The following is a 25393-nucleotide window of genomic DNA, read 5'->3' as shown; positions in this document are numbered from 1 at the left end:
GAAGTCAGTCAAGCAGAGAGAGTCAATTATCATATGGTCTCACTTGTGGAGCATAAAGAGTAATATGGAGGACATTGGGAGATGGAGAAGAGAAGTAATTTGGGGGAAATTGAAGGGGGAGACAAAACATGAGAGACTGCAGACTCTGAGAAACAAACTGAGGGTTTTGGAAAGAAGGGGGTGAGGGGTTAGGTGAGCCTGGTGGTGGGTATTAAGGAGGACATGTATTGCATGGAGCACTGGGTGTGGCGTGAACACTAAAAAAAATAAACAAATAAAATTACAAAATAAAAAAAAAAGTAAAAGGTTGCATTCAAAAGTGAACCTCCTTCAAAAACTCATGAGATGAAGTCCTGTTTTCTAGGCTTGACAGTATATTTAAAGTAAACAAAAGAAATCTTTCAAAAAGGAACAAATACCAGCCTAAACTATTAAGGGAAGTAAGCATCTGAAAAAACGTAAGAACACCTTTGTTTACTTACCTGCAACATGCTGACTATCTCAACTTTGTTGAAGAAAATAAAAGACGTAAGAGTAGAAAGAAAATTCTCTTCAAAAACAGATGGTGTAGGCAAAATGATGTCCTGAATGTACTGTACCCTGTAAGTCTGATGTATTTTTTGCCTTAGTTCAGAGTCTGTTATTGGTATAACTTCCTTAAACTTTGCAGTTTTGGTCAAAAATTCTCTATGCCTTTTTGGCTGAGCCAAAGCAGGGTCATATTCAAGGCATCCCACGACATCCATGATACACTCATCAGAAAACATTACTTCAAACAAAGTTGCCTTATTTAGGAATAAGATTCCTCTAATAATTTCATACAAATGGTGTAAGCCTTCAGTGTTTTCTAGATTCTCACAAGCTTGGAACAGCTGCAGTAGTTTTTTAATATAGCCTTCATTTTCTAAGGCCAGAGCCAGCTTTTCCCTACGGATAGGTGAGGAGAGAACTGAGGTAACTAAGTCAGCAATCTCTTCAAGTTTACTGAGTTCACATGTGGGCAGGTCAATTAGATGACTGGTTTCAGGCATTTCTTCAAATCGTTCTTCTTCTGATTCATCAATGAGGTCCTGTGTGACTTCCACTGATGGATCCTTACCTTGAACCTAAAAACATCCAAGTACAGCTGGTTACCTTAAAATACAAAAGAAGTCAGAATTTTGGAAATCAAATCACTGACCACTGAATTTAAGTAAAAATACCCTGCAAAGAAATATTAGCAGCACAGCCACTGTTAATTAGAAGTGAATTCTAGAGAGGGAAAACATATCCAGTTTAGAGTCAATTACTTGATTCTCAATTTCATCTCTAAATTTCCCAACTTATAACTTCAGGTTAACTCTGATCCCTAACCATGTGCACATTTAAGCTAATGTTACATTGATTTATATGATGTTATGTAATAACCACATGCAGTTGTTTAGTAACTTCACTATTCCTACTAATTTTGAATTCCACAGAAGGTTAGCTCTTCTGTGGGTCCCCCAAATCACTATGTATGACTCTTAATGCACCATCATATTGGCCTGACAAAAACACTACTAAGTTTATTTTTTTTATTACATATACATATGTATGTGTGTGTATATATATTTTATATATGTCTCTGTGTACATATGTATGTGTGTATTTGTGTGTGTGGGTGTATATATTTTAGAAGGGGTGTGGGGGGGAGAGAGAGAGTATCTTAGGCAGGCTCCATGCCCAGCCTGGAGCCCGATGCAGGGCTTGATCTCACAAACCTGAGATCATGATCTGAGCTGAAATCAAGAGTCAGATGCTTAACCAACTGAGCCATTCAGGAACCCCAAATACTACTAAGCTTAAACCACACTAAAACCCAAATCCTTGTATAGTCAATAGTGATAAGATTCCCTCAAATTACTTTTGAAATTCACTTTTGGACAAATAGTTGCTTTTGCTATGAGCCTACAACTGCTCTAAAAAACAAAGAATATTCTTGGGGTGCCTGGGTGGCTCTGTCAGTTAAGTATCTGCCTTTGGCTCAGGTCATGATCCTAGAGTTCCAGGAATGAGCCTCCCATCAGGCTCCCTGCTCAGTGGGGAGTCTGCTTCTCCCTCTGCCCCTCACACCCTGCTCTTGTGCTTTCTCTCTCTAAAATAAATAAAATCTTTCAAAAAAATAAAAAAGAATATCCTTTAAAAACTGGCATTCATTTAACATCTGTGATAAAATCTCCAAGTTATAATATCTAGAAAACATACTAAAAAACTTTTATGATTCATGTTGACAGCTCAACAAAAGCATGGCTAACTTATAACAAGTTTTCTATAATGATTTCTATAATGACTAACAGAAAAACTATTCTTTATAAATTTCTTCTAATTCCTAACATAAGAGTATAATTATCCTCTTTTCACCTCAATATACCTCCAGAAATTTCCAAATCCGCCAAAACAACATGAAAAAAGTCCTAAGAACTTAGAGGAAGTAGACAGATATACTGGTGCATAAAGGATACTTTTTCTCCTAAAGTACTTTTACTTCTGAGTCCTCAACAGAGTTGCTGGACTTAGGGAGAATGACACATAAATATAAGAGAAAGGGTGGGTAACAAAGTCATAAGAGCCGTTCAGATAAAATACCATGGAAATTCAGAGAGGAAATTCCTTCCAGCTCTTGGGAGTACAGAGAGTGGTGAGGAGAGACTATAAGAAGAAATCATAAAAGCAGGAGTATTTGAGATCTTCAAAGTGGCATCTGTACTTTCAAAGATGAGTACGATTCAGATGAGGATAAAGGCATGCAAAATGCAAAGGGAACAGTAGAGGCAGACATATGGAAACGTGACATGCATATAGAAAACAGTAAAATTAGAAATGTAGATTGGGGTTCCTGGGTGGGTCAGTCGGTTAAACATCTGCCTTCAGCTCAGGTCATGATTCTGGAGTCCCAGGATTGAGTCCTAGGACCGAGGACTGCATCAGGCTCCCTGTTCAGCAGGGAATCTGCTTCTCCTTCTAGAAAAAGGGGGTGCCTGGGTGGCTCAGTGGGTTAAAGCCTCTGCCTTCAGCTCAGGTTATGATTCCAGGTTCCTGGGATAGAGCCCCACATCGGGCTTTCTGCTCAGCAGGGAGCCTGCTTCCCCTCTCTCTCTGCCCTCTCTCTGCCTACTTGTGATCTCTGTCTGTCAAATTAATAAATAAAAATCTTAAAAAAAAAAAAAGGAAAAAAAGAAATGTAGATTAAAGCCAGATTATAGAAAGTCAAGCTAGAACACTTGCAGTTATTGTTCAGGGATGTAAATGTGCAGCACTGTCCTTTAGAAAAGTCAACTGGGCATCAGGTGTTTGGAATCAATTTGAGAATATAGATAATTTAGGGTGCTATTCCAAAGTCTACATGAACAAGTGAATTTGGATTACATGAACAAGTGAATTTGGATAGTGATGGTGGGACTGATAAGGGACAAAAGAGAGAAGGAACCACAATGACCCTATAGTTTTAAATCTGTCATTGGGAAGATTATGGCTCCTTTAATAAAAACTGATAGTATGGGAGAGGAGTGGTTAGTAAAAGTTGAGTTCTATTAAGTGAGGCAACTGAATACCCAGCTGGCAACTAAATCTGTAGATATACTACTCTGGAAAACGAGTAGGTCAGAAGGTAGAAATTTGGTATTAGGGTAACACGTATTAGGGTAACACTTAAAGCCAGAAGACTCTGACGGTAACCTAAGAAACAGAAGTAGAGTACAAAGTGGGGAAGAAAGAAAGAAGAAACATAGGTTATAACGAAAGAATAAGAAATCAGAAGGGGGGCGTCTGGCTGGCTCAGTCTGTGGAGTGTGCAACTCTTGATCTTGGGGTTATGAATTCAAGTCCCAGGTTGGGTGTAGAGATGACTTATGAATAAAATCTTTAACTCACAGTTCGAATGAATTTAGTCTGCATGTTTCAGAATTAAAAGCACAGCTACAAAGCATTTACAAGGTTATAGTACGTCCACTTCTATGTTATCCAGGATTACTCCTATAAGCTTCCTGGACGCTCTCCTAAATTTAATACTCCCTGATATGATCTGTCAATCCCACATAAACCCAAGTGACTGGATGTCAATAATGCTGTTCATCAAGTATTTCTGGTTCTCTCCCTTTTGTGGCACGAGTTCCTTGTTTCCATGAAGTTATATGTAATTGCGGATTTGTTTTGGCCAATGAACTGTAAGGAAAAGTGTCATGTGTAACTTCTGGAAGAACTTTTTAAAAGCCAATGCTCTGACTTGCCCCCTTTCATTCTCACTTTGCAATGATCCTGGAAGTAGTAAAATGAATCCTCTATCAACCTGGGTCCCTAAGTGGATGTGGTAAGCACAACCTCTTTCAGTCCAACCCTGTCACTCATTGGTCAAATAGCATTAGGGAAAAACAAACTTTTGTTGGGAGCCACTGATATTTTAGGAGTTTGTTACTGTAACACAATCAGACTTTAACATTCTCCCTTCTGTGGCACAAATCAGTCACCCAACTGTGGCACAAGTCTGTCAACTAATTGTGCTGAGTGTGTTAAAAAAAAAATTTACACTATCAGTAGGGTTCTCAACAGAAATTTCTTTTCCACACTTCTAGCTTACTTCCTTATAGCTGTTGCTCTAATTTTTCTCCCCTTTTAAGTGTCAAACACTATTATTTTCTCCTTTAAATCTCAGGAGACAGAATTTTTCCTTTGAAAAAAGAGACCCCTGTTATTTAACGTACTCTAACACCCTTCTTCATCTCACAACTTATTTTCACTTTTTCTTAATTTCTTTCCAGAAAAATGCCCCTACCTTCCCATTTTCCGAGGTTAATGCTTCCATATGTACCTTTGACTTTATGCTTTCTAAGAGCTACATATACAGAAATTATCTTAGCTCTTTTTATAAGTTCTTCCACACATAAAAGAATCTGAGTAAAGCCAAAAAATTTATAGGGACCTAACAGAGATCCCACATTTTTGGGGCATTAAGCACTAATGAGGGCCAAGGTGGATACCAGCGACTTATACCCTGGTACTCTATGGTAGCAGCTCACAGAGACATAAGTAGAGTGACTGCATCTTTGTGTGGCCTTCTGAGGCTTTCCCACATGCCATGCTCAATCCTCTCCCTCCTTTTGTCACAGCTGCCCTTCACCCATTTGTGACACATAGGCACACAACTCCCTGTTCTAAATCTTACAGTGGTGCCTTGCCCCACCAAAGGGACAATTCAAAATATGGTATCAATGTTTAGAAAGTGAATGACTCTAATGACTAGTAACAAATCTTTATCTAAGACAAAAACAATTACTATTATTCACCACTCCCCTTAAGAAATTTATTGTCCTCTGAGCTATCATACTTTTCAGAGTTGTTTTACTTTCTCACTATAAGGAGTTAAGAAGTGACTGCGTAATATGATTTTTATTGAAATTAAAGTTGTTTTTTCAAAGGTCAGCAATGACGTCTCAGAAATGGAAAGTAAAACAGCATATGGTTCTGTGGAATACCAGGCAGTTGTGAGAAGCGATAAACTAAATGTATATTCAGCAACATGCATTTAAAACATACAGTACATGGGGCACCTGGGTGGCTCAGGTTAAGCATCTGCCTTCGGCTCAGGTCATGAACTCAGGGTCTTGGGATCGAGCCCTATGTCAGGCTCTCTGCTCAACAGGTCTGCTTCTCCCTTTCCCTCCAACCCACTCATGCTCTCTCGTTCTCAAATAAATTTAAAAATATCTTAAAAAAAAAAAAGGCACAGTACTCGGTAGTTTAGTACAAAATTAAGCTTCCTGGACCAGCAAAGTGGCCAAATCTAACACCCCTTCCAAAGATAGAAAAGTGTGAGTAAAAATCAGTGACATATAAGAAGAAATAGTAACCAAGGGCAAAGGAATGAACAAATGGGTAAAGCAACAAGAGAAATCCAATATTAACACTAGACCCTCAAGAAAGGATGGGAGCAAGAGATGATATTCTCTTAGCTCAACTGTATCAGATGCTTGAAGGGTAAAAGCCATGTTTGCTAAAATCACCTATTCCTGGGACTTAACAAGGTTGAATGGAGGCCTGTAAATAAACCTGATGAACTGAAACAATTGTTAATGACTGTTAACAATTCTAGTAATGTGCCAGACTCCTCCTTTTCAGGTTACATCTACTACCATACTGCAATATGGTATAATACTAGCACTGTTGCTCCCACTACCTTAGGCACATAAGCCTCATAATTTTACTCTAATATTAATACTGGGAAACTGAGTTAAAGCCTCCTCAACATCAATGCTGATAGAAAATGACTGGCACAAGGAAGAAATGGATTTTGTTAACTGTCAGTTGATTTCTATGCTAAATACTTCTGTACAAGTTTATCGTAAGGTACAAACTGCAATAAATCAAGGAGGAAAATGAGTAATCAGTATGAAATATAAAAAGTAAATCATGGCAGGGCACCTGGGTGGCTCAGTGGATTAAAGCCTCTGCCTTCTGCTCAGGTCATAGTCCCAGGGTCCTGGGATTGAGCCCCGCATTGGGCTCTCTGCTTAGCAGGGAGCCTGCTTCCCTTCCTCTCTCTCTGCCTGCCTCTCTGCCTACTTGTGAGCTCTGTCAAATAAATAAATAAAATCTTAAAAAAAAAAAAAAAGTAAATCATGGCTTTATCAGACAGATAACCTGTTTCTTTAAATATATCCCTACCCTAAAATGGCTCCTCTAAATATTAAGCACATTCATACTGATATTTGCTCTGTCATATAAACGCTGTACTAAATATAGATGCTTAGACAAATATAATCATTTTGCTATGAGAGTCCTGGCAAGGGGTGGCCTTTGCAGTTAAGGATTAGTCTTGCCTAAAGAAAAGATCTGGCTCTTGCCTAACTCCTGAGAGGTAACCTCTATGCACTTTAAATATCCTGTCTGACATGAGTGTTTTCTGTTCACCTGGGAGCACTGGGCTATGCCAGACATTCTGTGTGTGGGTAACTAGGTGGTTTATAGTGGAGGTCTTGGACCACACAGTATCAGCTCAACCTGTGGAGGTGCTGGAAACTAAAGTCTATCACAGGGCAGTCAGCCTGCTTATAGGACTAACAGCCAGTGAAAAACTGGACACAAAGGTTGGGGTAAGCTTCTCTGGTCAGCAATACTATGTTCAGGTTGCCACACAACATTGTTGGAAGTAAGTGCTGTCTGCGTAAGTATCCTGAGAAAGAAAACTGGAAGCTCAAGCCTGGAACTGCCCCAGACTTTGCCCTATGTGCCTTCTCCCACTGGTAATTTTAATCTGTATCATTTGTATCATTTCACTGTAATAAACTGTAATGATAAATATAACAGCTTTGTGGAGTTTTGTGAGTCTTTCTCACCAAAAAAAAAAAAAAAAAGCGAATCTGACAGTTGCTGTAGGAACTCTTAAAAAACACGAGTGAAAAACAGTAAACAAATTTCAGCAAAACTTTCTAGGACAAATGTACCAAGTCTTCAGAATATATATATAGATCCAGGAATTAATATTAAACAGTACATGCTGATATGTGGGAGGGGAGTAGGCATAATGTAATATGCTGAAATACCATCCACCACATAAATATATGTTTCAGGAGAAATGTAATCCAACAACCTACTTCTTTTTTTTTTTAATTTTATTTTTTTCAAAGATTTTATTTATTTGACACAGAACAAGCGAGAGACAGAGAGCAAGCACAAGCAGGGAAAGGGGAAGAGGCAGAGGGAGAGAAGCAGACCCTCCGATGAGCAGGGATGCCGATGAGGGACGCGATCCCAAGATTATGGGATCATGACCTGAGCTGAAGGCAGCCGCGTAACTGACTGAGCTACCCAGGAGCCCCTAACATCTTAGTTCTAAGTAAGATGTTTATCTTCTATCTTATTCATTCATTCTTTAAATATGTGCTGAGCACACACACAACATGTGCCAGTTGCCACACTACTGGAGGAGGGAGATTACAAAACAAAGTATCATTTTTCAGGAACTTATAATAAAAAGTTTAATCTTTATATATCTTTTTTTAAAAAAAAGATTTATTTTATTTATTTATTTGACAGACAGAGATCACAAGTAGGCAGAGAGGCAGGAAAAGAGAGAAGAGGAAGCAGGTTCCCTGGTGAGCAGAGAGCCTGATGTGGGGCTTGATCCCAGGACCCTGGGATCATGACCTGAGCTGAAGACAGAGGCTTTAACCCACTGAGCCACCCAGGCGCCCCTATACTATTAATACTCTGAACAGTAGTGTTTCCCTCTTTTCTTTTTGAAGTTTTGTATCCTTCAGCATGCTTTCACTTTTTCATGGACCAGTTTTTTCCCCTCATCTTATAGATGAATGTATGCATGATTAAGGTTTCCTGAATCCAGAACAGAGCAGCAAGTTTTGTGGACTGCATGTGTCTGAATCTGCAACAGAGATCATTTTTAAGTCTTACATCTCACTTTACAGAAAACTTGGCAAACATAAAATTCAATCTCAATCTTGTGGAGAGCACACAAGAATAAGTATGAGGACCTTCTCTTCATCACCGCCCATAAGTTTAAAGACAGGCAAAATACAAAGGCAAAGTAATAACGAAACAATCTGTGTTATATTCTTATGTATATTTTAAATTTACATATTTAGCAAAATCATATTTACCAGTGTTTTCACCTATTCATCAATGGAAATTCTTCTATTTAATAGTGCATACTAATAACGCTCCATTAATACCTGATACATACCTAGTAAGATATGAGGTGGAAAGAAACAAACCATCTACCTCCAGTTTAGATTTGTGACCTAGAGCCAGCCATTAAATAAGCTTTATATAGAATGAGAACGTTCATATTATACTTTCTTGCACTGTGTGGCAATGTTACTGAGAAGACTAAGGAAAAGAATTACTGTGGTCAGATGCATTAAAACTAACTCAAGAACCTTCAGTAATCAGAATCACTATAAAGAAAAGCTGATAGAAGTGAAAATGACAAGAGTCAAAAACACTAGAACAGAATATTACATTAGGCAACTGTTGAAAAAGTGATCCGATTTACAGAAAATAATAGTTAAAATGCTGCGGTTAATTTAAAATTCCAGTTACCAGCTGTCACAGACTGTATCTGCCTAAGGAAACATACTTAAATGTAGTATGGTATACTGAATGGAATCCTGGAATAGAAAAAGGACACTACGTCTTAAACTGAGGAAAACTAGGATGACTGGGTGGCTCAATCAGTGGCTCAACTGGTTAAAGCAACTGGCTCTTGATTTCAGCTCAGATCATGATCTCAGGGTCATAAACTTGAGCCCCGAGTTGGGCTCTATGCTGGACATGGAGACTGCGTAAGATTCTCTCTCTCTCTCTCTGCCCCTACTATGCTCAACTGTACACACTCACTCTCTAAGAAAATAAATAAGTGAAATAAACTGGGGAAATCTGAATAAAAGATAGCCTTTAGCTAATAATAATGTATGAGGAATAATAATAACGAACAATAACACCGTATGAATATTAACTCATCAATTATGACCAGTGTATCCTACAAATATAAGAGACTATTAACAGGAAGAACTGGAGGAGAAGGTGTCAGGGAGAAAGTACACAAAAACTCTCTGTATTTTCTATAAATCTGAACTTCTAAAATTAAAACTTTCCTTTTTAAGATTTATTTATTTGAGAGAGAGAGAGCAGGCACAGAGTGTGTGAGGGTGCACTAGGGGCAGGGAGCAGAGGGAGATAGAGGAGCAGGCTCCTGGCTGAGCAGGGAGCATGAAGCAGGGCTTGATCCCAGGTCCCCGGGATCATAACCTGAGCTGAAAGCAGATGCTTAACTGAATGCATCACCCAGGTGCCCCTAAAATAAAAACCAATTAAAAAAAAAAAAAGAGCTAGGGGTGCCTGGGTGGCACAGCGGGTTGAGCATCTGATTCTTGGTTTTAGCTCAGGTCATGATCTCAGGGTTATGGGATTGGGCCTTATGTTGGGATCTGTGTGGGGACTGCATGAGAGTTTCTCTCCTGCCGTTCCTTCCACCTGTGTGCTTCCTGTATCCCTCTCTAAAAATAAATCCTAAAAAAAAAAAAGTTCCAGGTACCTGAGAGTTACCACCTATCTTATATTCTGCCGTATTATAAATTCTTTTAGAACTGAAGTCATGAGCACTTTCAATCATTAGTGTCTGGCACACAGTATTCATAAACATTAGGTAAGCAGGTGACCAAATTTTAAAGAAAAACCTCAAAGACTTAGAACTTAATTATTTACTGACCTTTTATTAATTATGAATATATTCTATCGAACTTTAAAGTGATAAACACATGCTCTCTCCACATTCTAATATATTCTTTCAGGTAAAAATGAAAAAAAGTCAAGAATGCAAACTTAAACTAATATTATTTAAAGAACCTTACCTGACAAATTTTTTCCCAAATCTCATCGCAGCCAGCTTTTTCCTGAAAACTTAGAGCCAGATCATAGTTCTCAGCTTCCGACCAAACAATTAACGTATCCTGTTTAAAAATAAAGATTTTTACATCATCACACTAGAAAAGCTAAAAAAGAAATAACTACGAAGTAGAAATCAAGAGAACAGGAAAAAGCATAGTAATGACAAATGCCCTCTGATGAGTGTAATTAATGTACACTCAATCAATACAATATAACTGTATTTTGCTAGCCTTTGAAACTTAGTAATATACTGGCAATGGAACAGTTTGGGTATTAAAATGACATTGAGCTATTTTCTGAAACAAAAATTATTGTTATTTATTAAATATTAAAATATATACTTTTATTTATGTGTTTTTAATATAAATTTATTTAATATAAAATATTAAAACATAGAGCTTAGCAGGCTCTAGCTCAGGTTACCAAGATAATGTTGAGTGGAAAATTTAGCCACTCTTGGCCAAGCTGTAATGTAGACATTTGAATCCTCTACTGCCTTTCTCCTCTGAATCTGGAAAAGCCTTCAAGATATGAAAGAATTCAAAACAATGATGAAATGAATATACTCTAGCTCTAAGTATTACCAACACTTCAGCAGCTTAGTTTGTAAAGAAGTTAGGGGTTTAGGTGTTTTTCTACTAATGTCCCTAATTTTACCACTAACAAAAAGTCAGTTAAGCTTTTAGGAAAAAGTTGTCAACCCCTTTATTAAAAACCAAAGTTTGAGTTTAAAACACAGACACATCTAAACACAAAAAATCATTATGCAACACTCAATGAAATGGACAGTTTTTTAAGGATATGTAACAACGGAAGTTTAGTATGATTAAAACTTTGACTTTCAGAAAATACATGTTTAAAAAAAAAAGAAAATATACATGTTTACATCCTAATTACCAAGTATATAATCTATAAAAATACCTTATAACTAATGATTGTTCATCTAATCCTTCTAAATATTGTGGCCTGATATTAAAATATGTAATACTAAAAAGGGTCTCAGATAAAGTCTTCAAAATCAAAACACTTTAAAACTTTGATAGCTTTAATCTTTAAAGGAAAAATATCCTTCAGTTAATCCAGGTCTCAGATTAATACTTATCTGCTGTTTAATCAGGTAAGAAAAACAACTGGAAAACTGTGTTCTCTCTTCTGCCTGGCTGTGCTCCTTGGAAGGAAAATTTGCTAATCATATATTCTAAAATTTTATCAGGTAACTCCTTTCATTTAAAAACTTTCCATGGGGCACCTGGGGGGCTCAGTTGGTTGGGCATCTGCCTTTGGCTTGTGTTGTCATCTTGGGGTCCTGGGATCAAGCCCCACATCAGGCGCCCAGGTCAGCAGGGAGCCTGCTTCTCCCTCTACATCTCCCCTCTGTTTGCACTCTCTTTCTCAAATGAATAAATAAAAATATTTTTAAAAAATTCTACATTTTCTAGCTGTGTAACAAAGAAAAATGTATTTCACATTCAAAAATAAATAAAAAATAAAATAAAACAAAAACTTTCTGTGGCTCCTGCCATATACAGAAGAGGTTTTGAAACCTTTAAAAACAAAAACAAAAAAACCCAGCAGAACTCTTTTTACAAGCAAAATTTTACTAAGAATCTTCAAATAACAAGGGGTGCCTGGGTGGCTCAGTGGGTTAAAGCCTCTGCCTTCAGTTCAGGTCATGATCCCAGGGTCCAGGGATGGAGCCTGCTTCCTCCTCTCTCTCTGCCTACTTGTGAACCCTGTCTGTCAAATAAATAAAAAAAATCTTAAAAAAGAAAGAAAGAAGGAAAGAAAAGAATCTTCAAGTAATAAAGAAGATATAAAGACAAAGCTCCTCTGGTTAAAGGTCTAGGAAACACACTCAGGCTCATGTACTTTACTCAACCAGAGTCAACTTCTTAGAGCTCTGCTTCAAACAGCAATCTCCAGTACTCTATTTGTATGTCTTGAATTATTTATACATTACACTCAGGAATATTAGTACAGCAATGCTCTATAAAACACACACTAAAATAGAAATAAAAACCTTTATATAAAGATAAAATAAGCAACATTTAAAAACGTTTGAACTGTTTGGGCTCCATACCATTATTAGCATTTTAATACCCAATATACACTTAGGGCACAGTATATACACACAAATGACAGTAGATACAAATCTGTAGATACAAATCCAGTAGATACAAATCTTTAATACCATCCTTCTAATAATTCTGAATTTGGGGGGGAAGAGCAACTTCTTGTGAGATCTATTTTTTTTTTTTTAAAGATTTTATTTATTTGAGAGAGAGCACACAATCAGGGAAGAGAGGCAGAGGAAACCCAACATGGGGCTCCATCCCAGGACCCTGAAATCATGACTCAAGCTGAAGGCATCTACACCCAACTGAGCCACACAGGCACCTACGTGAGATTTTACCATTGTTTCTGCATTATTACTTGCTGACAGATTAACAAGGAGTATAGATGTCAGTTTTACCATTATCATGTTCATTTCTACTTACATTATTGCTTTCAGGCCTTTTTAAGGCGTATGTTCATTTTATTAGGGTTACAGGTCAGCTTAAGTTGGAAAATATCTATAAATAGTTATCTACACGTGCAGGCTACCATAATTCACAGTAGTTAGGGAACCTTTTTATGGAAGTGTTACTTTTAGAATACCATGTCTTTTTTTTTTTTTTTTTAAACTTCTGACCACTTGCTTATTAAGTATTAGCAGAAGTCAATTTCTTCTTTTGATTAAAATATCTAAGCAGGCTTCTTCTCAAATCTCAAAGCTTTATATATAATGTGCATTCCATCTTGGAGATCACTAGTACAACAGGATGAAATCCAGAGTACTTTATCCAGGCACCCAGGGCCCTTTCCAATTTGGTTCCCATCTATCTTCTGAGCAGAAGTCCCAGTAAGCTATCAAGTCTGACTTAAAAGTAATTAAGTCCCCTTCTTCAAAATTTTCTTGTTTGTTTCTTCTTAATGTTAAGTCTTCTCCCTAAGCCAGTCAAAACCCCAGAAACTAAATGGGATTTATATTCAGAATCCTTTTTCAATATAAAGAGGACTGACCTTGGGTGATGGTTACATATACAAATTCCCATGCTTCCTTGGAGTGAAGCCCCAAATTCTTATTTTTAACAAGGGTCTCCGATAATTCTTTTGTTAAGTCAAATTTGAAAACATCACCTAAGTGTATCTCTGGCTGGTTACAGAGGATAGGGAACTGCCATCAGAGCAAGCACTTTCCAGCTCTATAAAATCTACTCAAAATGGGTTACAAATCCCATCCTTTCTTCTTCCCCTCCCTGGAAACCTACTATTTCAATTAAAAAAAAAAAAATACAACCCTAAGAAGTACTTCTAATAACTGCTTATCACAAAGGTCACAGTAAAAGCTCCTAGGTAAGAGAGCACAAAGGTGGCATAAGAACATTTTAAACAAAACAAAAAGTGTCAAAAGGCAGGGTTTCTTACATATCCCAAAGTCAAACTCAGTTTTAGATGTAATGTCTGTTTCAAAATGCTGTGCCCTTTGTATTATATTTTTTGCTCATTTGTGTGTGACACACAAATCTTTGGGATATTATTAATGCCTGTTTAAACTAAGAGAAGCTTCTGAGTTTTTCTCTACCAACTGAACATTTAACCACCACTATATCCCCATGGAAATCAGATTTAAAATGAGCCTGCAGGGAGAATAGAAAAAGTCAATTTTATTTGGTTCGGTCCTTTAAAAAAATAAGAAAGGTGATTAAGTCTAACACCAGGATGGAAGTTAAGACAGGAGCTGGAGAGGCTTGATAATTTAGCTTTTACTGAATCAGATTCTCACAACGTAGTTTTATTATAAGAAATGGTCACTTCTGATCTTAAATATTAAAAATACATTCTTGAGGTGAATACTGTTTAAATCAAAGGTTCTTAATTCAAGGTCTAAATCATACCTTAGAACTGTATTTAAAACTGGGTGCTTTTAACATCTTTTCTATGGAAAGGGTCTCTAGGTTTTACATTATACTCACAAAGCCACCTGTGACACATTTACAATAGTCTAACAGACCAATGGATTATCATTGTCAGTCTACCTCTCTAGTGCATTAACATGAATGAACTCTACTCGTGAAATATTTGAGATCCTACTGCTGTCAAGATCCTATCTTTGCCCCAACACTGATAAAATTCAATACAGACAGAGCTGAAGTTTTTCAAAAGAATCGCTTATTTTTTTTTAAAAGGGAGAAGAGAAATAATCAGATTTGTAGATTTTGATTTGCAGATTCAAAATCAATTTAGAAGTCTGAAAATAAGTGTGATTAACCAGAAATATGATGCAACATCTAGTTCTCTACTTTAATGGGTATTTGACCTCAACTTATTCTGAGGTGGATTTTTAAAATATAGTATGGCATAACATACAGTCTAAAACAGACATGATGCTATTGCTAAAAACAATACTAGTATCTTCCTAAAATCCAAATATATTTGGGTATAATGGGAATAACCCCAGACTAGCATTAGGACCTGAGCACCACTCAGTTTCACTGTCCACTATTTCCGTGACTCAAGACAGTATTTAACCTCTTTGATTTTTCTTTCCTCACTGGAAAAGAGGAGTAGGACTGATGAGATTATTATGACTACAGTTATCTTATTGAGCTTATTTGTCACATACCATGCTGAAGCATTTTCATACATTAATTCACAACTATTACATGACATAGGTAGTATCTTCATTTAAAAGGTAAGATCCAAAGAAAATTTGCTCAGGAGATTTGAAATAATGAAATAAAAAACTTAATTAACAGTATTAGCTCTAAACCCATGTCCCTCCTACTATGCCCCATAAAAAAATGTAAACAATTCTAAAAGAACACAAAGTTCTCAACAATTTGCTTCCTAACCTCCCGCCCAGAGGAACTGTATTTATCTAGGCATCTATCTGGACTCCTATGTAAGAACCCTCTTCATCTGATATCCAAGAATTTCTCCTTAGTCCCATTCCAAAACACCACCCAGAACATCCATTACTGCCTAGATTACTGCCCAACCTTTCCAATCTATTAATTCATGTCCTCCACTCATCCATTACTGCCCAACCTTTCCAATCTATTAATTCACGTCCTCCACTCATGCTTGTGATCTATAGCTAGAGTAGACTCTACTCATTATAAATCCATGCTGTTATTTCAACTCAGCATTCAAAACTTTCAACTCCACCTTTATCTTGGCAAATGTTCTTCTAGCTAAAACCTAGAATAGTCTCAATCTTACCTTTGAAGGATAAGAACAGCCATTCATGGACTGCCTCTCTCCTTAACAAAATCCTGTTCTCCCTTTGTTTCAAGACAACACACTTTCCTGATTCTCTACTCTTTCCAATTGCTTATTCTTCCTCTTGACTAGATCTTCTTCCTGTAAACCAAATACCTAACCCAGCAGCATGTCCTGTCAATTCTATCTTCTATATATACACGTATCTCAAATCCATCCGCCTCTTTCCATCTTTACTGACCTCACCCTAACCCAGTTCAACATTGTATCTTGCTTCGATTATGCTGTGATCTCTCAACTACTCTCCCAGTAATTGCCTCTCTTCAATTCCACACACTGATGTTACTATTTTGGATCATGTCATTCTTCTGCTGAAAATATTCAAAAGATTTTCAACTTTAAAAATCTAAACCACAGGTGGAGAAGGGGTGGAAAAAAAAAAATCCAAACCAAAGATAACAGAACAGTATATAGTATGCTACCATTTATGCCAACAAAAGGGAAAATGTGTATGTGACTATATACCTAGTTGTTTACACATGCATAAAACCTCTAGGAGATACGCAAGAAACTGGCAATACTGGTGGCCTCTAGCAAGGGAAACTATGGATGGAGTTCAGAGTGGAAGAGACTTCACCAAATACTTTCTAAATTTTTAAAGATGTGAATGTATTATCTATCCAAAATAAATAAAAAGGGATTTTTGCTTTTCTGAAATATACAAGTCACTAGCCAAATGACCTGCTTTCTTGTCACCTTCTGTTTCTGGATAGAACCATCATTTCCCTGGCCCCAAGACTGAAAACACTACTAGTGATCCTTGATTCCTTCTCTGTCATATTTAATCATTCTCCAAATCTTCCAGCACTTTGTTAATATACTGGAGCTCTACTTCTTCTTTACAATTCCATTTACTACACTGAACGGATTTTCATTTTCCTGCATCTGAATTATAACAAAAAGTCTTGCTTCCTAAAGCTCTTATTCCCTCTCTACCCCCAATTCATTATTCATAACATTGCCACACTTGCTTCCTAAACGCAGTATCATTTTCATCATGTTAAGCCCCTACTCAAGAATCTAGAATATGGGGTGCCTGGGTGGCTCAGTGGGTTAGGCCACTGCCTTCGGCTCGGGTCATGATCCCAGGGTCCTGGGATCGAGTCCCGCGTTGGGCTCTCTGCTCAGCAAGGAGCCTGCTTCCTCCTCTCTCTCTCTGCCTGCCTCTCTGCCTGCTTGTGATCTCTGTCAAATAAATAAATAAATTCTTAAAGAAAAAAAAAAGAATCTAGAATAGCTCCCTTTTGTGTAGTAAACCAAGCTCACAAATAAGAAACCTCTGCTGCCAAGAGCCTTAATAACTTTTGTGTCAGGTGTACTATTTCCTTACCTATCACAATTCCTTCAACAGACACCATCAGGGAGAGTAAAATTTTTCTTAAAAATTCTAATTCAAATTAATCTTTCCTTTTTAAAATTTTCTACTGTCCAAGTCTGTGGAATAAAACTGCTTTATATAAATTCTGTGTTGGTTCATACCTGCTGTAAAATCTCAGTCAAGAAACTTGAACTTTCTGTGCCCTAACTGCCTCGTCTGTTAAATGCTTTCATGAGCTTTCAATAAGGACTGGGTTAAAACCCTTTATCAGATAGTTTATTATCGATACATAATTGTTTCACCTGTTACATCTTGTCTACCAATAAAACCAAGGATTGGGACTTTCCTGTACTTCTTTCCTAAACCCAATTAACCCAAATTGTATTAAAACTGTATTAAATATGAAAGGTATACAACTCTATGACTCTGCTTTTGATTTAGTCAAGATCCGTAGGATGGATTCTAAATAACTTAAAATTTTGGCATGTATCAGACACTATTTCATGTTCTACTGTATCATCATTCTCTTCTGTTTCCAATGTATTTAAACACTTAACAAGTTTATCAGCTCCTTTAAGTTTATCTTCTTCCCATTAACAACTTCACTATAGTCCACAGTACTGAAGCAAGAAAGTGTTGTGAATCAATGATGACCTATTGATATGGGGTCCTTTGACATTCCAATTCAACTCATTCTTTAACTTATTTTGAGCCCATCATTCAGAATTTGGCTCATTTTAGAACTGCAATGTTAAAAAAGAATCTTAAATAGTGCTCTTTGAATTTATTCATTGTATTTTGTAACAAAATTTCCTATAAACTATGAACATTCTCATTCCCTTAAATCTTTTTAAAATTAAAAATCAGAATGATTCATATATTTCATATAAACTTTGGAAATGGTTATTTTATGGATGAATACACTGCATAACTTAAACAATGACATTTAAAAAGTAATTCTAATGGACACAGAAAAACATCATTGTGCTTGGAAATCCCAATTTGTATAATCTGGTAAAAAGTGCAAACTGAACAAGATTTTGGTGAAAAAACTGTATCCATAACAAAGAAACTAAGTTTAAGAGAATTCCTAAATTGCTCTTTGATTCTATTAGAAAAGTGCACTCAATTTAAATAAAAATAAAGAAAACAAAACAAGTGACCTCAATTATACATTTTTCAATCTTAGGTACAAAGCTTTTCCATATTATTTTCAGTGCTACAGAGTTCTCTTATAGTTTAATGTTATTTGGTAAAGGTAATTCAGTTAGGAAAAAAATACTTAAAAATCCCAATAGTATATTATTGAAATATGATTAATTACAGAAAACATTTTCCCCAATAGGATAAAGTTTTAAAAATAAGTACTTTTTTCTCCAATACTTAAGTTTTCGAGCAGAGTAATATTACACAGAAAATCATGTTCCAAAGTTCCTAGTGAAATATCATGTACTTTTGGACAAATGTCGGAGGGCTATTTTATACACAAACCTCCACCATATGTGATCTGATAGTTACAACAATTAAAGAATTTTATATACAATCTGAGAAGAACCCATATTATAATTAATTTGTAGGAAGTCACATTTAAGAAGACAGTTTCTGAGAATTTTATATTTGTGCAGATAGGGGGAAAAAAGATAACAAAACAGTATTTCTTTCCCCACAAAAAAGAAGGCCAACAAAAAATAAAACAGAAGTAGCTACCTGGTAAAATTCCATGCAGAAAATAACCATCTGCTTGGCTGACTTAGAAATTAAATTTACTTAAATGTCTAAGGTATAGGAAACATTTTTCAGGTGTTTAATACAGGACAAATGTTTAATTTGATTCCCCATCAAAGACATGCAGTACTTCCTAAGCAGAAGGAAAAAAATTAATTGAAAATTGAAATATTTCAAAGACATGATTAAGAATGTATTGCATACACAAAAAAATTGTTTAACAGTTAGACCTTTACTAATAACGAGATGTGCAACAGACATAATTTCATTCTTCCAACTGTGAAGCATTTCTGGGTATCCAAATTTTCATTGACCTTGAAGTACGTATTGATGATATAAATATAATCCTAAAATAACTTATCTTTTCCTTCAAAAATCTGTCATACTCACTTTACATACCACACACACACACACACACACACACACACAGGAAATAATCCTAATGTCTAACAATAGATGTATATCATAAAAGAAGAATGCTATACAGTTTTAAAAAAAACCTAAATCTACATTGTTAACATCAACAAATCTTCCAATGAACTGCTGAGTGTAAAATCAGAGTACATGTAAGAGCATGAGATCAACCGTGTAAAGTTTAAAAACACACAAAACACTACATATTATTTATGGATACATACATATGCAGATAAAGTATATAAGCATATACAGAAATAATACATCAACTTCAGAATAGTGGTTACCTATAAAGGATGGAGAATGGATAGAATGAGATGGGCACAAAGGGGGCTTTAACTCTATCCACAGTGTTCTACATTACAAAAATTAGAAACAAACATGGTATAATGTTAACATTGTTAAATTTGGTAGTGTTACACAGACACACATTTTCTATATTTATAAATTTTGAAATCTTCCATGATAAAAATGAAAACATTCACAGAAGAAAAGGTCGAATCACCACTACCATTTCCAGATTAAGTAACTGGGCATACTAAAATACAACACAGGTTTTCTTCTCCCAAATAAGACAATAAATATTAACAGAAAATATTACATGATTGACAATGTACACTTTTTATAAAGTATCCACTGATTATATTAAAAATACACAATTAAAGAACAGGATTTAAGTGCTTCTATTTCAAAAACTCTACCTTTGCTTGAGTCAAAGGATTGAATTTCACACCACAAATAGGCTTTCCTTGCTTTAAAGAGTACCCCTTTAATTTTCTTTTATGTCATTTCCTTCAATGTGATTGAGAATAAAAGGCTTAGTATACAGGGTAAAAAAGATACCTGACTCTCTGTAAATAAGACCAATGAATACACTGTATTCTAACATAAACCAACAGTGGCTCAATTCAAAGACAATAAATTACTGCCAGTACAAAAACTTTGACTTTCTCAGTTTGAAACTTTTGACCTATAGGGAAATACATAGAATGTGTAACTCTGTTTACCAAACATGTTTTTCTTGTCAGGAAAGCTTTCCCATCTTTGTCAGATTAATACTTCCTTGATCACAGATGAAGTCTTTCAAATTAAAGATAAACAACTACTTGCCTGTTGTTTCTGATATGCAGTGTTTGGATTTATCTTTGATTCCAAGAGTAGTGATCCTGAAAGATAAAAAATAGTATTTGTTAAGTTTCAATTTGTAAAATTCTGAATAAAATATCTGAATATGAATTTAAAGAAAAGAACTTGTTCTCTTCCCCTAGCTAGGCATGAGAAGTAATCAAATATATTCTGATTCATGTTCTTCTCTTCAGATCTCTGCTTTATATAGAACACACCATCTTATCCCCCATATATAACCCTTAAAGGAAAAAAAATCCACCTAAGATCAACATTCAGACCCAAAATATAAGGAGACTAGATGTCCATTAAAGTTTTATTGAAATGAAAACTTTGAGGTCTAAATGACTACTTGAAGCCAAGCTCTTTTTAACAAAGTCATTTTATTGCATTTTCAGTTTAACAAAACAAATTACAAAGGACCACAACAGGAATCTAAGTACTTAGTACACAAATAACAGAAGGGCATTTTTGCTTTACTCCTTAACAAAATGAAGGATACTTCATATAGAAATAAATGTCCATACCTATTCAAAACAAAAGGTAAAGAGTACAAAGTACAAGAATAAATCTAAGATTGTTATTTTTCTATTATCTGCACATAACTGCTCAAATCGAGGCGTTCAGATTACAGTGAGAAAGGTTTTCATTACGCTCTACATTTTATAATTAAAATACTTCACATATGACTCGTACAATAAACCAACGGATTTAAGTTTACAATCTGTACTGGTGTCCTAACTTGTTTCGGTTGTAAAGCACCCACTTTTTCATGGCAACCTCTACAAAGGCAGCCTGGGGGCGGGGGGGGGGGGGAGATCCTAGACTACAGATATGCTTGTGCGTGCATGTATCGTGGCAACAGTCTGCAATAACTGCAGGAAAAGGTGCTTTTTGGTTTTCCCCAGCACCTGTCGACTGAGGCAAGCGGGTTTTTAAAAAATGGGCTTAAAAAAAAAAAGGCCAGGGGCGCCTGGGTGGCTCAGTGGGTTAAATGAAGCCTCTGCCTTCAGCTCAGGTCATGATCCCGGGGTCCTGGGATGGAGCCCCACATCGGGGTGCTCTGCTCAGCAGGGAGCCTGCTTCCCCCTCCCTCTCTCTCTCTGCCTGCCTCTCTGCCTACTTGTGATCTCTACCTGTCAAATAAATAAAACCTTAAAAAAAAAAAGTCCACTCAGAAAGTAAAGTTTCACTAAGCTTTTTGAAATAGACATATAATGGATAAGAAAACAAAAAAATAAAGGGAGGGGGAGGGTCAGCTCCCTAGGACGAGAAAAAAACTATTCTGTCTCTCGTTGCTTCCTCCGTTCTCACTCAAAGGCGAAGACTGGAGAGGAAGGGGTCAAACCCTTCATAGGGACAGGAGGCGGGGGAACAGAATCAACGTTTGACTGAGGGTAAATCCGGACAAAGTAGTTTGTTTTTACCGTACAGAAGTGCAGGCACAAAACCAATGCGCCGTCCCAAGATGTGGTAGTAACCGTACCCGGCCCAGGGCCTAAACGCCAGGGCTGTGCCCAAACCGGAGGCACTGATTGCCCCTTATCTTATGTTCCAATAACCTTACCGTCGGATTCAGCCCGAACCAGCAGCGACATCCCCTTGAGTTCCTCCACATAAGTGGAGGAGACATGCCCGGTGCCTCGGTCGTCCCACTGACGGTCTTCGTTGAGGGTGTAGACCTTCACTCGCCGCCGCGTATCCGACATGGTGGCTGCTGTTCCCACCGCCCCGGCCACCGCCTCCTCGCTCACCTCGTCCGCGCCCCTCACTCTTGAGAGACCGTTGCGGCGGTGGCGGCAGCGGCGGCGGCGGCTCCGGAAAGGCCCGAGTTCACCATGGCTCCCAAGGTTCAGTCGCGGGAAGGGGCAACAAGAGTCACCAAGACCTCTCCGTCCGGAGGCCCGGTAACCTTTCACTTCACCTCCGCACACACCCACCCTCCACTCCCTTTGCCCCCCCAGAGCTCGCTCTCCCGCCGCCGCCGCCGCCGCCGCGATAACTACTACAGATCCGCCATCTTGTAACCAGATTCTCTCTGCCTTTCTCTTCCTCCTCCAGCAGGCTCGCACGGGCTGTACTAGCAGGGGCTACGGCGGCCGACGAGCCCAATGCGCGGTGCCTCGGCTTTCCGCACGCGCTTCCCGAGCTTGCGGTGCTCGGTGTTCTCGCGAGGCGGACGGAGTACAAGCTCTAAGTGGGAGGGTCTAAGTGCGACTTCCTCTTTTCTGGGTACCGCCTGCTGGCGCGGGATCTCGGCCGGGTGGTCGGTTCTCGCGAGTTCCTTGTAGCCTTTAGTGACGGGAGGTTCCTTTCAGAGCCAGACGCCAAGAGCGGAGGCTTGGATCTTTTTTCGAGCGGTTGCTGGCTGCACCGGGGGTGTGACGAGCCGTGGGACCCAGCTCTGAGGAAAAAGTAAAGCATACCTGGGAGGTACGCATCATTGGACGGACTAACCCTGGGCAAAAACGAAGGAAATGTGCCCGCACTCCTTAATGGAAGCTGACCCTGTCAGCCTAAGGGAGAAAAATAACTTAAATTTCTTTCTTTGAATATGTAGGAACTTTGACCCCTGGAAGTTACGGGGACCGGAAACCCACTAAAACGCGTAGCATCTGTTGGGAGTTAAACATCTCCTCAGGAAGTGTTCTATGGACCACCCAGGCGATTATACAGTGGAACATTAGTGTGTTGACAAGTTCTTATTTCCCGCCAAAGCCTATCACCCTTAGGCTTTTGGTAGCTGGGCATTGAAAAGCATGCTTTCCACTTTGCGAAAATGCAGTGCTCTTCCCTTGTTTGTAAGCTCGGAAAATAAGTCTTCAGAGAAGTTTAGGGAAGTGGAGGGGACTTACTTTCCTAACGCATCTAAGAGCATTCTTTTGATACTTTTGAGTTTCTCTTAGGAGCATTTTTTGCGTTATCTATCGGGAGGTGGTCAGCGCTGAATAAGCTAAGGAGGAATTCTCTGGGCATTCACGTTGTCAAACATCACATTAACTGTCAAATATTCCCCTGTGGATACCAGTCATGTGCTGGGCAGTCGTGTATTTCAGTCCTCGTTCGTTCTTCACAGAATACTTTCCGTTTTTAAAGAAATTCCTAGCTTGCTCTGTCGTCCGTTCTTTACAACCCATTCGTCTGAAAGGTGAAAACAGACACGACGCACACGTTGATCCTGCAGCGCATCTTGGGGGTTGTAGTCATTACTTACCGGGTTTCGTTAAAACGTGGTTATGTTTTGACCAGATCATTTGTGTGGACACCCTTCGGCGATGCACTAAAAACGTAAGACGTCTTACATAGAAAGACGCCTGATAAAAAACAAATTCTAATTTCAAAATCTGGATACATCGCATTTTTGAAAGATCTATAAAGGACTTGAGAAAATGTGTTTGAATCAAGGATTCAAATGTAATAATAGAGCCATCAATTGCCGTGATTGATGTGCACAAATGCATTTTGAGCCCAGAGAAAATAACCTTTCTGTCTTGAGTCAGAGAAGCTTCACAGATAAAGTTTTGAACTAGGTGTTAGAGGATCCCTAAGTGGGAGTTTGCAGTTTGGCTTGGGAAGGTGTTCAAGGCAGAGGGGACAGGGTGAACAAAGTCATTATATGTTGCTGGCCTCAAAGAACTTACAGGTTAAGTTATATGTAAATTAAAGGAATGAAAACTATACAGAGGTCACCTTAACACTATATGTGTTGAAGTTAATGTCCCACAAATAGAACTAACTCTGGACAAAATTGTGAAACAAGAGTTATTTCCATCAGGGGCGCCTGAGTGGCTGATTGGGAAGGGGTCCAGTTGTGTAGCCCCTCTCTTTAGAGACTTTGACCCTGTCCTCAGATTTTGAACCCTGGTCCTTTCTGATTTGTTGTAGAGATAATTAGTTCTCTTCTTTGATCACTGCTGTGGCCATTTAGGTTGTAACTTCCTCTGTTCTAAGGTCTGCTATACTGCTCTACCATCAGCTTGTCATGCAAATGACATTTGTTAAAATCTTTTGTCTGCTCTTGTCTCTTTTATTATGTTTGCCCTTTGGACTCTTATACTTAAAAAAAATTATATTTAACTGTGTGATTAATTTTGCATTTTTGGACAAAGGTATGGTTGTTTGGTTTTTTGTTCATGTTATGTTTTTTTTTAATGTTCTGTATTTTCCTTGGATTTTTTGTTTGTTTGTTTGTTATATGTGAAGTAGGATGCCAAAAGTGTTTCCTCCAAATGAAGAACCACTTGTCAATATCATTTATAGATTAAATAATTTGAAATGCTATTTTAATCACATTCTTTATTAAATCTACAGACACTTACACATACATGTATGTGGATTTGAGTCTGAACTCACTACTCTGTTTTCATTGTTTTAGTTGGTCAACTGTAGTTGACAGTTTTAATTGCTATAGTTGTATATTTGTTTTGGTATTTGGTTGATGCAATGGCCGTTATTAGTGCACCATTTAGATATCCTTCAAGAGAACCTACTCTGGGGAACATACTGGACTGATAGCCAGCTGCCACCCCTTTGGATCCACCATTGCATTTGAGCTGAGGACATGAAGACCTGTGGCTGCTTCCAGCCATTAACTGAGCATAGCACAGGTACTATACTTGTGTTTTTTACTATCTAGTGCAGAACTCCTTCAATGCACAACTTTGCCTTGGGGAACTTTTCAGCAGTCTGGATGAGACTTTCTTGGAAATACACTGTAGTCAGAAGCTCTTTCCACCCAGTATTTCCTTACCTTCCCTCTTTATTTATAGAGTTCAAACTTGTACTATAGTCTACAGGCTGTCCCTTTGAATTCCTGAGTCTATTTTATCATTCACAGACATTTTCTCTAGTTAGTATCTTACATGTGTAATCCCTTCTTAGCATCTGTATTTTTGAGAGCCAGAACTGACGTAGTTGGTACAGGGAGTAGTGTAAGAAATCAGGCAGTAAGATGGGGTTTGTGGAATGGTGTACTCAGTCCTTGGCATGAGGTGGTCACTTGACTACTGATTTGACCAATAGTGACCCAGGAAAACATCCCATAAGAGGGAAATGCTGTTGTCTATA

At 37.7% G+C, this 25393-nt stretch overlaps 1 protein-coding gene and 1 long non-coding RNA gene across 6 annotated transcripts in view; one reads left to right on the top strand and one right to left on the bottom strand.

Moving 5' to 3' along the window:
* Positions 1 to 22410, bottom strand: part of PPP4R3B (protein phosphatase 4 regulatory subunit 3B) — a 67942-nt gene extending 45532 nt beyond the window's left edge. The window contains exons 1-4 of one of the 2 annotated variants that reach the window (XM_059406048.1): positions 21894 to 22410; positions 20312 to 20367; positions 10383 to 10481; positions 483 to 1106 (exon numbers count right to left, since the gene is read on the bottom strand). In XM_059406048.1, the coding sequence (XP_059262031.1) occupies positions 483 to 1106; positions 10383 to 10481; positions 20312 to 20367; positions 21894 to 22035 (921 nt within the window). In that variant the 5' untranslated portion in view covers positions 22036 to 22410. The remainder of the gene's footprint in view (positions 1 to 482; positions 1107 to 10382; positions 10482 to 20311; positions 20368 to 21893) is intronic. The other variant, XM_059406046.1, reaches the window with a different exon arrangement.
* A 134-nt stretch (positions 22411 to 22544) lies between these two features.
* Positions 22545 to 25393, top strand: part of LOC132021542 (uncharacterized) — a 54651-nt gene continuing 51802 nt past the window's right edge. For all 4 annotated transcript variants that reach the window (XR_009405386.1, XR_009405387.1, XR_009405388.1 and 1 more), the window contains exon 1: positions 22545 to 22759. This is a non-coding gene — a long non-coding RNA (uncharacterized LOC132021542). The remainder of the gene's footprint in view (positions 22760 to 25393) is intronic.

This window comes from Mustela nigripes, chromosome 7 (genome assembly GCF_022355385.1).
Source record: "Mustela nigripes isolate SB6536 chromosome 7, MUSNIG.SB6536, whole genome shotgun sequence".
Classification (NCBI taxonomy): domain Eukaryota; kingdom Metazoa; phylum Chordata; class Mammalia; order Carnivora; family Mustelidae; genus Mustela; species Mustela nigripes.
The sequence above is the reverse complement of the archived record's forward strand: the minus strand, read 5'-3'. Positions and strand labels throughout refer to the sequence as shown.